Source organism: Suricata suricatta, chromosome 12, assembly GCF_006229205.1.
Source record: "Suricata suricatta isolate VVHF042 chromosome 12, meerkat_22Aug2017_6uvM2_HiC, whole genome shotgun sequence".
Lineage (NCBI taxonomy): Eukaryota > Metazoa > Chordata > Mammalia > Carnivora > Herpestidae > Suricata > Suricata suricatta.
Window position 1 is genome coordinate 45,232,564 of NC_043711.1, and position 15,201 is coordinate 45,247,764.

At 46.0% G+C, this 15,201-nt stretch overlaps 1 protein-coding gene and 1 long non-coding RNA gene across 3 annotated transcripts in view; one reads left to right on the plus strand and one right to left on the minus strand.

Annotated features, from left to right (window-relative positions):
• PDZRN3 (PDZ domain containing ring finger 3) overlaps positions 1–3,581 on the plus strand; it is a 237,373-nt gene extending 233,792 nt beyond the window's left edge. For both annotated transcript variants that reach the window (XM_029918283.1, XM_029918282.1), the window contains 2 exons: positions 422–538; positions 1,190–3,581. In XM_029918283.1, the coding sequence (XP_029774143.1) occupies positions 422–538; positions 1,190–2,737 (1,665 nt within the window). In that variant the 3' untranslated portion in view covers positions 2,738–3,581. The remainder of the gene's footprint in view (positions 1–421; positions 539–1,189) is intronic.
• Positions 1–15,201, minus strand: part of LOC115274823 — a 58,568-nt gene that overhangs the window by 10,351 nt on the left and 33,016 nt on the right. The window contains exon 2 of the long non-coding RNA XR_003901275.1: positions 3,786–3,830. This is a non-coding gene — a long non-coding RNA (uncharacterized LOC115274823). The remainder of the gene's footprint in view (positions 1–3,785; positions 3,831–15,201) is intronic.

Consider the following 15,201-nt stretch of genomic DNA (forward strand, 5'->3'; position numbering starts at 1 on the left):
GTGCGGGGCTGTAACATCTCCGCCCCCTAAAGAGTCCGAATCAGGAAGATAGGGGCCTAGTAACAAGGGATGGGCCTTGCCCCCGGCAGCTTGTTAGCATGCCTCTTTCCTGTGTCCACACAGCAGCTAGTCTCTTGTCAGGGCCAGCAGGCAGGCCCAGGGCTGGCTCTCCCTGACCCCCTAATACCGGGGGCCGGCTCCACACCCATGGGTGTCCCCCTGCAAAAATAGCACCGTGAACCCCAGAGACTTGCCCAGACACAGTGCAGGGTGGGAGGTCTCTTTCATGTGATGGAGGCCAGTTTTCTGATGGAGAGCGAGCCTTCCCCCAAGGTAACATCCTTGCTTTGAAAAAGCAAATAAAATGAAAACGAAAGGCGTGTTTCTGAGGCCTGTGTGGGCTGCTGCTTCCTCTCCCCAGCTGGACGAGGGCTGGATGGAGGATGACCGAAACGACTTCCTGGACCACCTGCACATGGACATGCTGGAGGAGCAGCACCAGCAGGCCATGCAGTTCACGGCCAGCATGCTGCAGCAGGTAAGGCCCTGGGCCCACACCCCTCTGAGTGCTGGGAAAACGTGTACTGATGCTAAAGACCATCAGAAACCCACTGGGCTGGAAGCGGGCAAGAAAATGCAGTGCTGGTCTATTTGCACAGAAACAAAATGCAAGCCGCTAGTCTTTCTGGCCCAGAGAGTGCAGTGTGGCTTTTAAAGCTGAGCACTAACGGGAGGTACTGCTGACTTGCTAGCTGTTTGGAAAACACGTGGGCCAGCTCCAACACAGGCCAGAACACATGAAGTCGTGTTTTCAAAGTAAAAGCAATTCCCTGAGCGGCTTCAAGCCCTTTAGCCCCCTTCTGTGCCACCTCCACGGTCAGAGTCCTAATAAGGCCCTACAGGCTTCCTGTTCTCCATGCACTGGGCCCTTAAATGGCTAGGATCATTGCCTGAGGTGAGAGGATTCTTCCCCTCGGCTCTCAGGTGGGAAAAGTGAGGATGAGAATGATTGAGTTTAGCCGGCTTAGGTCTGGCCAGATCCTTGAACTAGTACTGACCCCATACGCTGCCCCTCAGCCTTACAAAGGCAAAGCCTGCCCTGCCCAGAAACCGTTGTCCTACAGGAAAGGTGGAACCTGGTAACCACAGCCCGAGCCTCCCTCACCATGGCTGTTTGCTCTTATTCTAGAAGAAGCATGAAGAAGACGGGGGAACCACAGACACTGCCACCATCCTATCCAACCAGCACGAGAAGGACAGCGGCGTGGGACGGACAGACGAGAGCACGCGCAACGACGAGAGCTCAGAGCAAGAGAACAACGGCGACGACGCCACCGCGTCGTCTACCCCGCTGGCCGGCCAGAGGAAGCTCACGTGCAGCCAGGACACGCTGGGCAGCGGCGACCTGCCGTTCAGCAATGAGTCCTTTCTGTCGGCCGACTGCGCTGACGCCGACTACCTAGGCATCCCCGCAGACGAGTGCGAGCGCTTCCGGGAGCTCCTGGAGCTCAAGTGCCAGGCCAAGGGCAGCAGCCCCTACGGCCTGTACTACGCCAGCAGCCCCCTGGACGCCAGCAAGAGCGACCCCGAGAGTGTGGACAAGGAGCTGGAGCTGCTCAACGAGGAGCTGCGCAGCATCGAGCTCGAGTGCCTGAGCATCGTGCGGGCGCACAAGATGCAGCAGCTCCGGGAGCAGTACCGCGAGTCGTGGATGCTGCACAACAGCGGCTTCCGCAACTACAACACCAGCGTCGATGTCCGCCGGCACGAGCTGTCAGACATCACCGAGCTGCCTGAGAAATCCGACAAGGACAGTTCGAGCGCCTACAACACGGGGGAGAGCTGCCGTAGCACGCCACTCACCTTGGAGACGTCCCCGGACAACTCTTTGCGGAGGGCAGCCGAGGGCGGCAGCGAGGGGGCCGCGGGGAGCACGGAAGCGTGCGGCCCGTCCCCAAGGAACCTGCTGGCCATCACCGAAGACCCCGAGCTGGGCGGCACCAGCTACAGCCCCCCTCCTCCTGCTCGCGAGCGGGGTCCCAGCCCGGGCCCCGAGAGCAGGGAGCGCAGGCCCAGTGACGACAGCGGCAGCCTCAAGGTGGGGGGCTCCTACCTGCCGCCCTTCCCGCACTCGCCCTACAAACACGCCCACATCCCGGCGCATGCGCAGCACTACCAGAGCTACATGCAGCTGATCCAGCAGAAGTCGGCCGTGGAGTACGCGCAGAGCCAGATGAGCCTGGTGAGCATGTGCAAGGACCTGCAGGCAGCCAGCGGGGCCGAGGCCAGGATGGAGTGGAAGGTCAAGGTGCGCAGCGACGGCACGCGCTACATCACCAAGCGGCCTGTGCGTGACCGGCTGTTGCGGGAGCGCGCGCTCAAGATCCGCGAGGAGCGCAGCGGCATGACCACCGACGACGACGCGGTGAGCGAGCTCAAGCTGGGGCGCTACTGGAGCAAAGAGGAGAGGAAGCAGCACGTGGTGAAGGCCAAGGAGCAGCGGCGCAGGCGCGAGTTCATGATGCAGAGCAGGCTCGACTGCCTGAAGGAGCAGCAGGCGGCCGACGACAGGAAGGAGATGAACATCCTGGAACTGAGCCACAAAAAGATGATGAAGAGGAGGAATAAAAAGATATTTGACAATTGGATGACGATCCAAGAACTCTTAACCCACGGCACGAAATCACCCGACGGCACGAGGGTGTACAACTCCTTCCTGTCCGTGACTACTGTATAATTTTCACGAATTCGTTTTGTACATAAACGAAAACACTACCATTGGGGTAGAAATTCCTGCCTCGTTCAATGCGGCAAGGTTTTGTATATAAGAGAAAGACGGTCATCCTGTTTATAGTCCAGATTGGCCCACTCTGCAACGAGCTCTATTTTAAGTGGAAAAATGCCACCTGTAACAAAGGCAATATTGACAAACAGCTTTTTTCAAAGAGCAATTGTACTTTTTTACTTGCTACCTTTTACATAAAGTGTTTAAATTTCAGAAAGATCTTTTATTCAGCATACTTTCACAGAATAATTTGTTTAAACTATATTCATACAAAAAAGTTAAACACGCTTTTTTTTCCCTGCCGAAAACAGATACCACCGTCGGTGTGTATTTTTAAGGGAACCCTATTTCATGTTACTTTGTTGGCTGTGTTTCATATGAGTGACCATTAATATATGATTTAGGTCAAGGCTTCAACTCAAAACTATCCAACTGTGTGGTTAATGATTTAATATATATAACCAAACCAGCAGTGTTTAGAGTTGGGATACACATTTAAACATTTTTCCGGTTAAAGTTCCCAAGAGTGTGTAAAGGTTTTAAGAGAAAGCCAACTATCATGCAGCTTTATGGAAGTTTAAAGCATGTTTGCAAATATTGCAGCCTGATGGAAGAATTTGCATGTACAGGAAAGTTGTGGATGGAGATGGTTTGTGGAATTTTAAGTGCTCATTGTAGTAAACCTTTGCTTTGTAGATTCGAAGGGACAGAGTTTTACAAGGAAGCTCACGGAATCATGATTAGTTACAAACATTAAGTAAAATGAAGTTAAAATAAATTATTATTTTCTATTTGAGATGTTTTGAAGTGCTTTCTCATTTTTTGCAGTGGTGCTGATAAAATGAAAGCCTTTTTCAGTGTTTTTTTTCTTCCATTACGTTATCTACTTTCTTGGGACTATTTGAGTCTTTCAGATCATCCAATACCTGCATTCTGCCCAGAACCCGAAGACAGATGTGAAACAAAGGTCTGTCCGTGAAGAATAAGGTGTCAAACTCACCATTTAGTCCTGCATCCTGACTGCTCTCTTGCAGAAAGCCGCAACCTGTAGACAAGAATAAGTAGGAGCAAGTTTACCAACAGGGTCATGTTTACAATGAAATCTCTGCCCCATTGCAACCATTACTGCCTCCCAGTAAAACACCTCAGAGTGGCTAGACTCAACTTTCCATTTTTGCACATTATCTGGTATTTCCACAGAATAACATAAGTCACCAAAATGAGTGGATTCTCAAACTGGTGTCTTTTAGAATCCAACAACCCCCTGGGTCATAAATAATGAATTTGCTATAAATTGTTCCCTGGTTGTATTGTTGACACCAACTGCAGCTACAATACCTATCTGAAACCAAAAATAGGATTTGGAAGGGTGTCATTTTCATTTGCCGTGATGTCAGACCTGTTTACTCACTGATCTGGCCAAAAATCTGATTGAAATGACCAGGTGGGTAGGCCCCTCACAGATTCCTCCACTGTACCCTACTCCAACTAAAATGCCTTCTTTGGGGCTAAAATCTTGAGACTAACTAGGAGTCAGTCACACTCGGCAACAGAACAACTTCACGAAGGTAAGACACTGAAGTGCTTAGATGTCTGTTTCATTGCTTCTTCCGGATTAGGCATTGCAAAGGGAATTACATCTGCTACATTCATCAACTCTCCAAAGAAGTTTCTGCAAAAGGATGGACTGTTAGGGGCCTGATTTTCCAATATTCTCCCAAGTCCACCTGCCAACAGAACCAGATGCGCGACTCCCAGAAGATGCACATCTATAGTGCTCTTACCTCACACCCTTTCTTTCTAGTTTGTGTCTCACAGACAATAAGCACTGCTACAAGACACATCAAAGTGTGCAGGTTTCTGTGGGGAAAGAGCTTTCATCCCCTTGTCTGTTTTCATTCAAGGTCAGAGGCATGTATATGGCCACAACAACAAAAATTCCAGTCCAGTCATCTGACACCAGAGTCAAGCAGAGAAGTGTCTCATCAGAGCTTCCCACGTGCCTCCAGATTGAGGAGTCAGCCAGTGCCACTTAAAAGCTGATCCAATTCTATGGGGCGCCTGGGTGGCTCAGTTGGTTAGGCGTCCGACTCCGGCTCAGGTCACGATCTCACGGTTTGTGGGTTTGAGCCCTCATCGGGCTCTGTGCTGACAGCTCAGAGCCTGGAGCCTGCGTCAGACTCTGTGTCTGCCTCTCTCTCTGACCCTCCCCTGCTTGCTCACGCTGTGTCTGTCTCTCAGGGGGGGGGAAAAAAAAAGGCTGATCCAATTCTAGATCCTTCCATTACAGCTTATTTTTAAAATCACAGATAAATATATTTGGTCATAAATTGCAATGTGACGGGAGGTTTCCAAATCTAATTGAGCAAATTCACTCCGAAAAGAAATTAGAAGACACATCAGAAACCATTTTATCCATGAGCAAGAGGCTTGAGAAGACACATGTGGCTCATTTAATACACAAATGGGGATTTGAATTCAGAACCCACCACCTATTCCGCAGCCGTTAATGCCATGGCCACACAGGAGACGTAGCTGTCATATAGGCAGCTAATTCAGACACATTCAACCCTGGGCCCTCAACCAAAAAATAAACACATTTCACATGCCCTGGAGTGAGCATAAGCCAGGGGACATGAATCTGCCATTTCTTTCATCAATCTGAGCTCCCAAGTGCCTCGTGGTGCCGGCATTTCCCAGCTGGTGGAGTTGAGGGATTTTCCTGGGTAATGGTGACAAGAGACAATTTACAACTTCTGTTCTCACTGGTGTCAAAGCCTAGCTCCTGTGTAAACACAATGACCTCTATAACCAACATACTTTTTACTGCCTGAGCTGCTGACACTTTATTTCCTTGGCCCATGTAAGAATCTGACAGAAGCTGTGGATTCTCTACACAGGAAAATATACATAAATAACACTGAGGGGCACCTGAGTGGCTCAGTCAGTTAAGCATCCGACCTCATCTCAGGTCATGATCTCACGGTCAGTGAGTTCAAGCTGTGCATGGGGCAGTGTGCTGACAGCTCAGAGCCTGGAACCTGCTTCAGATACTGTGTCTCCCTCTCCCTGCCTCTCCCCCACTTGTGCTCTCTCAAAAATTAAGTGTTGAAAGATTTTTTAATAAAAAATAACACTGATAAGCTGGGCATAATTTAAAATTCCTTAGGTCCCCCCAAAGTCCACTCATGGACCTCCTCTTAAGATCTAAAAACCTAAACATTAGACCAACCGAACTAGACATTCTATGGATTTTGTTTCCAAGCTATTTTTAGTGGTATCTAATAGCACTGTTTGATTTGCATGCCCATTTTTAATGTCAAGGAATAAATGGAATAAATTTTTCCCCATTAGAACCATATTGCCTATGACACTTAAAATTTAAGAAACCACTAGCAACTCTAACAGTCACTGTGTTGTTCATGGTTATTCCTCTCACAGCTACATACATTTCAGGATTTCAAAGACAGATTCCAACTTCTCCATATCAGCCACTCAACTGACTGGAAAACTCAAGTGTAAACAATACTTCTAAAACACAAAGGGAGAGGGGTGCCTGGGGGGCTCAGTCTCTTAAGCATCCGACTTCGGGTCAGGTCATGGCTCGTGAGCTTGACCCCCTCGTCAGGCTCTCTGCACTGACAGTGTGGAACCTGCTGGAATTCACCCTGCTCCTCTCTCTCACCCTCTCTCTCTCAAAAAAAAAATGGGGGGAGGAGGGAGGAGATAGAAATGAGAATTTATTAATGATTCACTGCTACATGGTCGAATACAGGTGCCCCTAGCCATATCTGGGTGTTGAACATTTAAAATATGGCTAGCCTGAAGTGAAATGTTTTGATAAAATGAATTTAAAAGACTACTAAAAATTTTCTTAAAGGACCTATTTCAATTTGTATGAATGTTGAAATAATATTGCACACATGTTGAATTAAATAATTTTAATTTCATCTGTTTTTAACTACATATGTGGCACATAATATTTTTACATTTTTTTTATTGTTTGTTTATTTTTGAGACAGAGACAGAGCACGAGTGCGAAAGGGGCAAAGAGAGGGAGACAGAGAATCTGAAATAGGCTCCAGGCTCTGAACTGTCAGCACAGAACCCGATGCAGGGCTTGAACCCAAGAACCATGAGATCATGACCTGAGCCGAAGTCAGACACCTAACAGACTGAGCCCCCAGCCGCCCCTAATATTCCTATTGCATAGCATTGGTAGAGCTTATCAAGCATGTGTGTGGAAAACCACCTTGTGATCTCAACAAATCGGTGGGGCAGTTCTGCAAGGCAGATGGCCTTATCAACAGTTTAGACTCCGACTACGATGGAATTTGCCCAGTTGAGTATGTAGGCATGCGATCTGAATGTGCCACCACCTGATGCCAAACCGTTCACGTGTCACCACTGCGCCTCCACCCCCTTCTCAAGAAGTAACCTGAAGTCTGTTCAAGTTATCTTACTACTTTTAAGACTGTCATGATTGCAATAAAAGAAACTGCTTCAAGATGACAAGCATTTTGCTCAGTTTTAAATTACAGAGTATTCTAAGCCAAGGCAAGTACATACGACAGACAACACATAAAAATACAGGAATGTGGGGGGCAAAAATTAAGCTTTTCAGCTTTTAAATGAAAACAGGAGATTCCCAAGTCGCAAGAATTACAAATGTGATGAGACAGGACTACAGACGTTGCCTGGGGAACACTGGTTGGAGAACTAATTAGTACCATAAACTGTATGTATGTATCATACTGAAGTATGAAAATTTACCAAATAATTATCTACCGGTAGCCTTAGAAGTAGGTTACAGGTCACTTGCTAGCAAAATTGCCCCAAAACAAGGAAGCAAACACAGTTGTGCCATAAGCAATGCAACTCCCAGCTTTATTTGTCTCCCAATTGTTTGAAGCACGTTAGAATTTCTGCAGAGCAGCAACTAATTAAAAAGAAATCACTAAAACTGAGATAAGATGCAAGAATTCTCATGGCAAATGCTGTAGCCTTCAATTCTGATTAAATGTGAATTCCCTGAAGCAGTTACAAAACAAAGCATGGTCCTTTGGGTTTCCTTCAGATGGGTTTTTCTGCTTAAATGATCCATTTTGTTTTAGCTTCTAGTTTCAACTGATTCTCCAAGAGCGCTGTCCACAGGGGGGCCTGTGATTTGCCAGTGATGTGGTTTTGCCTTTCAATGGCAGAACGCGGACCTCAGTGCACACAGCTGCTTTTTAAAATGAAAAATGAACCATTCATGACACTTCAGTGGGGCTATTGTAGAGTAAACTCACTCACCACTTTGGTGAGTCTTGCCTAAGTTCTCAGAAGTCAAATGAAACTGCCTAGACCTCAGCCTCTCAAAAATGCATTAGGATCAGGTTGAATTGTACATTTAGCCCCCCTCCTTAGCTGCCACCCTGGACATTATAGGTTTGACTTAGCATTTTCAGCTCTGAGGAACTGCTACTACCCCTGTGCTCTAGGAGCTACATTGAAACACAGCATGGGTTTCTTCAGCCCGTAGTTTTTTGTGCCTACAGAGTTTAAGGCCACAGTGAGTTCACATAAAACTTACAGTCTGGTGGAAAAGAAAAATAATAATCCAATCATCACAAAAATACTTGAAAAAGTATGTCAGCATGGTTACAGCAAGGCAGGGATGGAGAGCTAGTGCCACAGAATTCAAGGCGGGTCTCCTAAAAAAGTGATGGTTGAGCTGAAAGCCAATGGATGAATGTGAGTTAACTAGACAAAGAGAGTGGTTATATTTAAGGCAGCGGAAACATCATATGCAAAGGCCCTGAGGTGGGAGAGACATGGCTTATTTGAAACAGACAAAAACACCCTGAGACAGCCAGCAGAGCTGACGGTCAGAAAGCAGTGGAGAGAATGGTGTGTGATCGGACTCATGAGGTAGAAAGAGCCAGACTCTCTGTATCACCCATAAATACCGATTCAATACGACCAACATTTATTGAGCACCTAATGTGTCTAGAAACTACACTCAATGTTTATATGTGTTAACCCACTTGAGCCTAAGAAGCCTATGAGATGGGTGGGATTGTCCTCCTTCTGTTGCAGGTAAGAAAACAAACCAGACTTAGGGAAGCTGCTTGCTCAGAGTGAAAAGAGCTAGTACACAACTAAGGGAAGGACAAACCAGTTCTTTCCAGCCATCCTTAGTCCCTGTGATCAGAAATCACATTTCCATGACAGGGGCTCATGGATTCTCACTCTGAGACAGGCTCATATTTCAGCAGATGCCAGACTGGATTGTTTATATCTTACTTAGCTTGAGCTTAAACGGCAGAAATGTATTTTTCACACTTCTGGAGACTGGAAGTGTAAGATCAGGGTGTCGGCATGGTCAGGTTCTGATGAAATTCTCTTTCTGGCTTGTAGATGGCTATCTCTCCATTGTGGGGAGACAGGGAGCTCTGGTGTCTTTCTCTTCTTCTAAGGACACTAATCCCATAATGGGGACCCCACCCTCATGACTTTGTCTAAACTTAATCACCTCCCAAAGGCCCAACCTCCATATGCCAATACACTGGGGGCTAGGGCTTCAGCGCATGAATTTGGGAGGTGCACAAACACATAGTAAGTATCTGCATAACCTCTGTTGATCGTTTTGCACCTTCCTCCAATGCAGGGGTAAATCCATCTTTAACCCTGTTGCTTCCCGCTTCTATGCTACTGCAGATGATGAACTTAATCAGGTTGGTCCACTGACTTCTGCAGTGTTAACCAAGTTGACTACTGGTAAGAACACATCTCCCTCTCCAGGCTTCTTTTTCCATCACCCATCATGAACACAGAGATCAGGAACTAAGAAAGAGCAAGTTTCTACCTTCCTTCCCAGCTAAAGCACTTCCTCCCGGGTCTTACCACTATTCAGAGACAGATTCTGACCTGATGAAAGGGTCCTACTGGCTGTATAATGAAGAAGGCAATTTAAGTAGTTTTAGAACCACACAGCTTCTCTGATTAGCCAGCCTTCTGAAACACCTCCCTTGAGTTGTGACCCGCTGTGTGAACTAACGGGGTGACTCCGTGTCAGAGAGAGGGTTTCCAACCCCTGCTGCCACTCATTCAGAGCTTCCTTCCAGAAGTGATCTCCAAGGTGTCCTAAGCAGAGGCCAGATTTCCAAAGGCACTAAACTTCCACCTCCATAAAGAAGTTTCTCAGTGCTGATCAAATGAAAGCACAGAGGAGCTAAATAAATCCGACTTAAATATAACTTAAGCCTTTCCATTTCCTGAGAAGGAGACATTGAAGAAAAGGAACATGGACGGTGCAAATGCCTCACATTTACCCAGAATGGTTGCAGAGCAGTCGGGGGATAAAGGATATTGGTAAGAGCGACCTTCACCATGACCCAAGCCTTGTTTTGAGCATTTATGGACTTTGTTACCTTAAGACTGTGCATGCTCCCTTTCTGGGCTCCAAGCCAACATTTTAATGAGTACTTTGATGGAGAGGCTTATACCTGACCAAGTTTTCTTCATCAACCTTTCAATCTTCTGGCTCTTTTTGACCCAGTCTTTTCAGAAATGCAACCTTGTTTCTATTTTCTACTCCATTAACCCTCCCTGCTTTTTCTTCCTCTTCACCAGGGTCACCTCTTTAATACCTACCTAAGGCATCATGATCTGATCTCCCTCATGAAAAAAACCACAATTTATAAACTGGGCTTGGACTTCAGTCCTTCAATTAACACCAAGCATAATTCCAAACGAGGTATACAGTGTTGCATTTAGAAACAAGGCCAAGTATTAAATGTGTTTCTTAAAACCCACTAAAGCTCATGAATACTCAGCACACATAAAGAGAAAAGACCCGCAAGTGTGATAGATCTACTACCAAACTCAATTACCATGTTCCAGATCTTGCCACAGGGTGAGCCAGGACGCCCACCTCTCAAAGTGATGCTCTGGGAGACGTCAGCAGACAAAACTCCAGAGCAAACAGCCAGTCGTTCGTATTACGCCAGACTGTTCCCTTGATTGTCTTTAATCCAGAGATTTCTCCACAACTCCAGACAGAGCACAAAATTGTGCATATAATTCATGGAATTAAGCCAATGTACTATCTGAAAGTCATAACAAATGTTGACTTGGTCTCCTAGTCCAGAAAACCTCATGTCATCTTCATGATCTTGGATTTGGCAATAGATTCTTAAATATGATGTCAAATGTGTGAACAACAAAAGACAAAATAGATAAATTGGACTTCATCAAAATTAAAAACTTTGGGCACTAATGGACACTAAGAAAGTAAAAAGACAGTTTACATAACTGGAGAAAATACTTGCAAATCCTATGTCTGATAAGGATTTAATATCCAGAATATATAAAGATCTCCAATCATATGAGATTAGGGGCCCACCTTAATCAAATTCAACGGCAAAAAGATAACCCAATTTAAATTTGGACAGGGGCACCAGGGGGGCTCAGTCGGTTAAGCGTCCCACTTTGTCTCAGGTCATGACCTAACAGTCCATGAGTTGGAGCTGTCAGCACAGAGCCTGGAGCCTGCTTCGGATTCTGTGTCTCTCCCTTTCTCTCTTCCCCTCCCCCACCCACGTGCTGTCTCTCAAAAATGAGTAAATATTAAAAAAATTGTTTTAATGGGCAAAGGACTTCAATAGACTGTTCTCCCCAAAAGATATAGAGATGAGCAATAATTATAAGAAAAGATACTCAGCATCACTAATCAGTAGTAAAATGCAAATCAGAACCACAATGAGATACTTCACATCCACTAGAATGACTACTATCACAACCAAAACAAAACAGAAACAAAATAGCGAATGTTGGTGAGGAGGGGAGAAATCAGAACACATACATTACTGGCAAGGATGTAAAAATGGTGCAGCCATTCTGGGAACCTATTCAGAAAACAATACTCACAAAAGTATACCTTGAACTACCACATGATCCAGGGATTTCACTTCTGAATATAAAACAACAAAAAACCCCCCAAAAACCATGAAAGCAGGGAAGAGATATTTGTAAACTAATGTTCATAGCAGTATTTTTCATAACAGCCAAAAAATGGAAACAACACAAGCATCCATTAGAAGATGAATAAACAAAATGTGATTTATGCACACGGTGGAATATTATTCACCTATAAAAAGGAAGAGCATTCTGATAAATGCCGCAACATAGATGAACAATGGAAACATTCTGCTAAGTGAAATAAGCCAACCAGAAAGAGACAAATAAGTATCATTACAGTTATATGAAATACACAGAATAGATAAATTCAAAGAGACAGAAAGTCAAAATGTGATTACAGGGGACTGAGGGAGAGAGGTGTAGAATTACTGCTTAATGGTTACGAAGTGTTCTGTTCAAGGTGATGAAAAGGTTTTGCAAACAGTGGTGACAGTTGTACAACATTATAAATGTAATGCACTGAATGGTGCACTTATAAAGGTTGAAACAGTAAACTTTATGATGGGTGTGCATAATCACAATTAAAAAATAATTTATGTCTTCTCACTCTCATACCAAATTCCCTTTGGCTTCTTGAGAGCAGATTGTTGCAAGCACTGTTGAGAACTACATACATTCTCTCAGTTGGAAAATGAATGTGTGTGTGTGTGTGTGTGTGTGTATGCACCACTTTTTATTTATTTGAGTTCACAGTTTTTGCATAAGTATTAGACACTAGGTTGGTTCTGATCTGAGGTAGAATGGATGCAAGGCAAAATGAAGCCAGCGTCCCTACATTTATGCTGAGGATGCTTTTGTTTATTTCGGTACCAAGGAAATAAAGTATACCAACGTCTCCTGGGCATGGGAACTGCTCAGGGTTTGACTTAAGCCTCCTTTGGTGTTACAGATTGAATAGTTGTATCCTCTGAAATTCTTACGTTGAAGCCTAAGCCCCAAGGTGATGGTATCAAGACCCGGGGCGTCTGGAAGGTGACCAGCTCGCAAGGACAGAGTCTCATGAATGAGATCGGGGCCTCACAAGAGGCCGCAGAGAGCGTCCTCTCCACTTCCGCCACGCAAGGGTACAATAAGGAGGCAGCCATCAAGAACACACACGGCGTTGGCTGGCACGCAACCTCGCTGGCACCCTGATCCCGGACTTCCAGCCTCCACAACTGTAAGAAATCACTTTCTGCTGATTTTAAGCTGCCCGGTCTATGGCATTTTTTAACAGTAGTCAGAACAGACTAAGATGCTTTGTACCTCTTATGAAATCATCAATTGCAAATGGTGCAAAATACCAAAACATTCTTTAGGAAACTTCTTAAGATGCCTCATTGTAAGTTACAAAGGTGCTTTGGGCTCTTCTCTAACTGGCAGGGGACAAGAGTCTATCTCCAGGCATGAGGTAAAATTGACCTACTTGCTCTGGGTTCCCGCATTAGATTTCACCACACAGAGTTCTCTGTAATCTAAAAATCCTAGGCACAAAGATGGCTCTCAGCAAGAATGATCTCACTGCCCAAGTTCTAGAACTCTTAAAAAATTTTTTTAATGTTTTATTTATGTTTGAGAGAGAGAGAGAGACAGACAGACAGACAGACAGACAGACAGACAGACAGCGTGAGCAGGGGAGAGTCAGAGAGAAAGGGAGACACAGAATCCGAAGCAGGCTCCAGGCACTGAGCTAGCTGTCAGCACAGAGCCCGATGGGGGCTTAAACCCACAAACTGCAAGATCATGACCTGAGCGGAAGCCAGATGCTCAACCGACTTAGCCACCCAGGCGCCCCTAGGAACTCTTTTTAAAGACTGCCTGGAAGCTTAAATGCCACGGGGTCTCTGATGCAAAACCCTTCCTCCCACCACTCAATCTATACCTATGAACAACTGATCATCACATAGGCTCTGTCTCTTTGTCTCGCTGTCTGCCTGTCCCTCATACTCATCTCTTAATCACTCACCTACTCTGTAATCTTACTGTCTGTGTCATAAAGCACTGCATTCACTGAAGTCACCTGACTAAATACATGAGGTTCCCAAGTTGGATGAGAGATTAACTCTGATTCTGACTGTCCTTCCAGGATTTCTTGTGGAAAATCGAAGTGCTAAATTACAAGGGGTGTTCACAGGGAAGAAGGACAACGAGGACCTTTTTCTTGCTGTCCACTGGCCTTCACCCCTTCATGCACTTCTGGAGCACCTACTATTGCTGGTCACCTGCTAGGCACAAGGAATACACAAGGAATGCCCCAGGAGTATTGCTGGAAATGCAGATTCCTGGGCCCCACCAATACCAACTGACTCAGGCAATCATGGGTCAAGGTATCCGCTCTACCAAGCCCACCAGATGACTCAGGTGCACGCTTATGTTTGGCAAATAATGCAAAGAGATTTGGACTACTTGTGTTTTTTATCCTTAATCCTCAGAACGGTTTCTAGGAAATACCACATACTTTATACAAGATGATATACGGATGAACACTTGGGGAGGGATATGATTCTCCAAGCTGCGTTGTCCGAGAAGACCTCTCTAAATATGTAACCTGCAAGCTAGAAGTTTGAGGCGGCCTCAACCAGGCAAAGAGTGTGGGCAAGAATGTTCCACGCCAACTCTAAGAGCCAAGTGCAAGAGTTCTGGGGTAGAAAAAACCTTTTCTCAGAACCAGACTGCCTGAAAAGGCATGCTGTGCAGCTCAGGAGTCCCCTCTCTGCCTCTGGGTTCTGGAGTCTTTGTTTCTAAGGAACACAAGAGTAGGTCTCCTCTTAGCTTAACGAGCAGATGAAAACCTGACCTCTCTGTGAGCACGACCACCAAAACCAGCACGCACGACCATGTCGCAGACACGGCTGTCATCGGAGGGCCTGGTTTTTTATCCCATCAGAATGGCCGCTCGGTGGCCTTGGACGGAAAAGCCCCCATGGGTCACCCAGTAAGCAAGGCTGGAGAACCTGGATGCGTGCAGCAGCTCTGACTTCCCAGGGTGCGCCGGAGCCGGACCAGCCCTCCTCACTCCCACCAGAAACAAAGCACGCTCCGAGACAAACTCAAGGTGGCTCCAGACAGACGGGTAGAAAGGCAGTAAATAAGAGAGAGCAGTGACAAACACAACTGTAGTGGCTCAAGCTGCTGGGAGCCAGGGGGAAGGGTTGGGACAAGTCAACACTGGTACTACCTCATCAGTGCCCAGCCTAGCTCCACCCTGGGCAGCACACAAAGCCGGCAGCCAGCAAGCCAGGGAGGAGGCAGCCCTCCTCCTCACCTACGTTTACCTCCAGCAGTAAGAAAGGATGCAAGCGTGGCTCTAATTATGCCCACTGGGAAAGCTTCTTTCATTTCATTTTTTAATGCTAAAAATTACCAGAATATGAACAGAGATACTTTTTAAAGTTGAAAAAGCAAAAAACAAAAATTGTGTTAGATGGTTTTAAGGTATCCACAATTTTTTTCCTTGAGAGCAGAAAATTAGA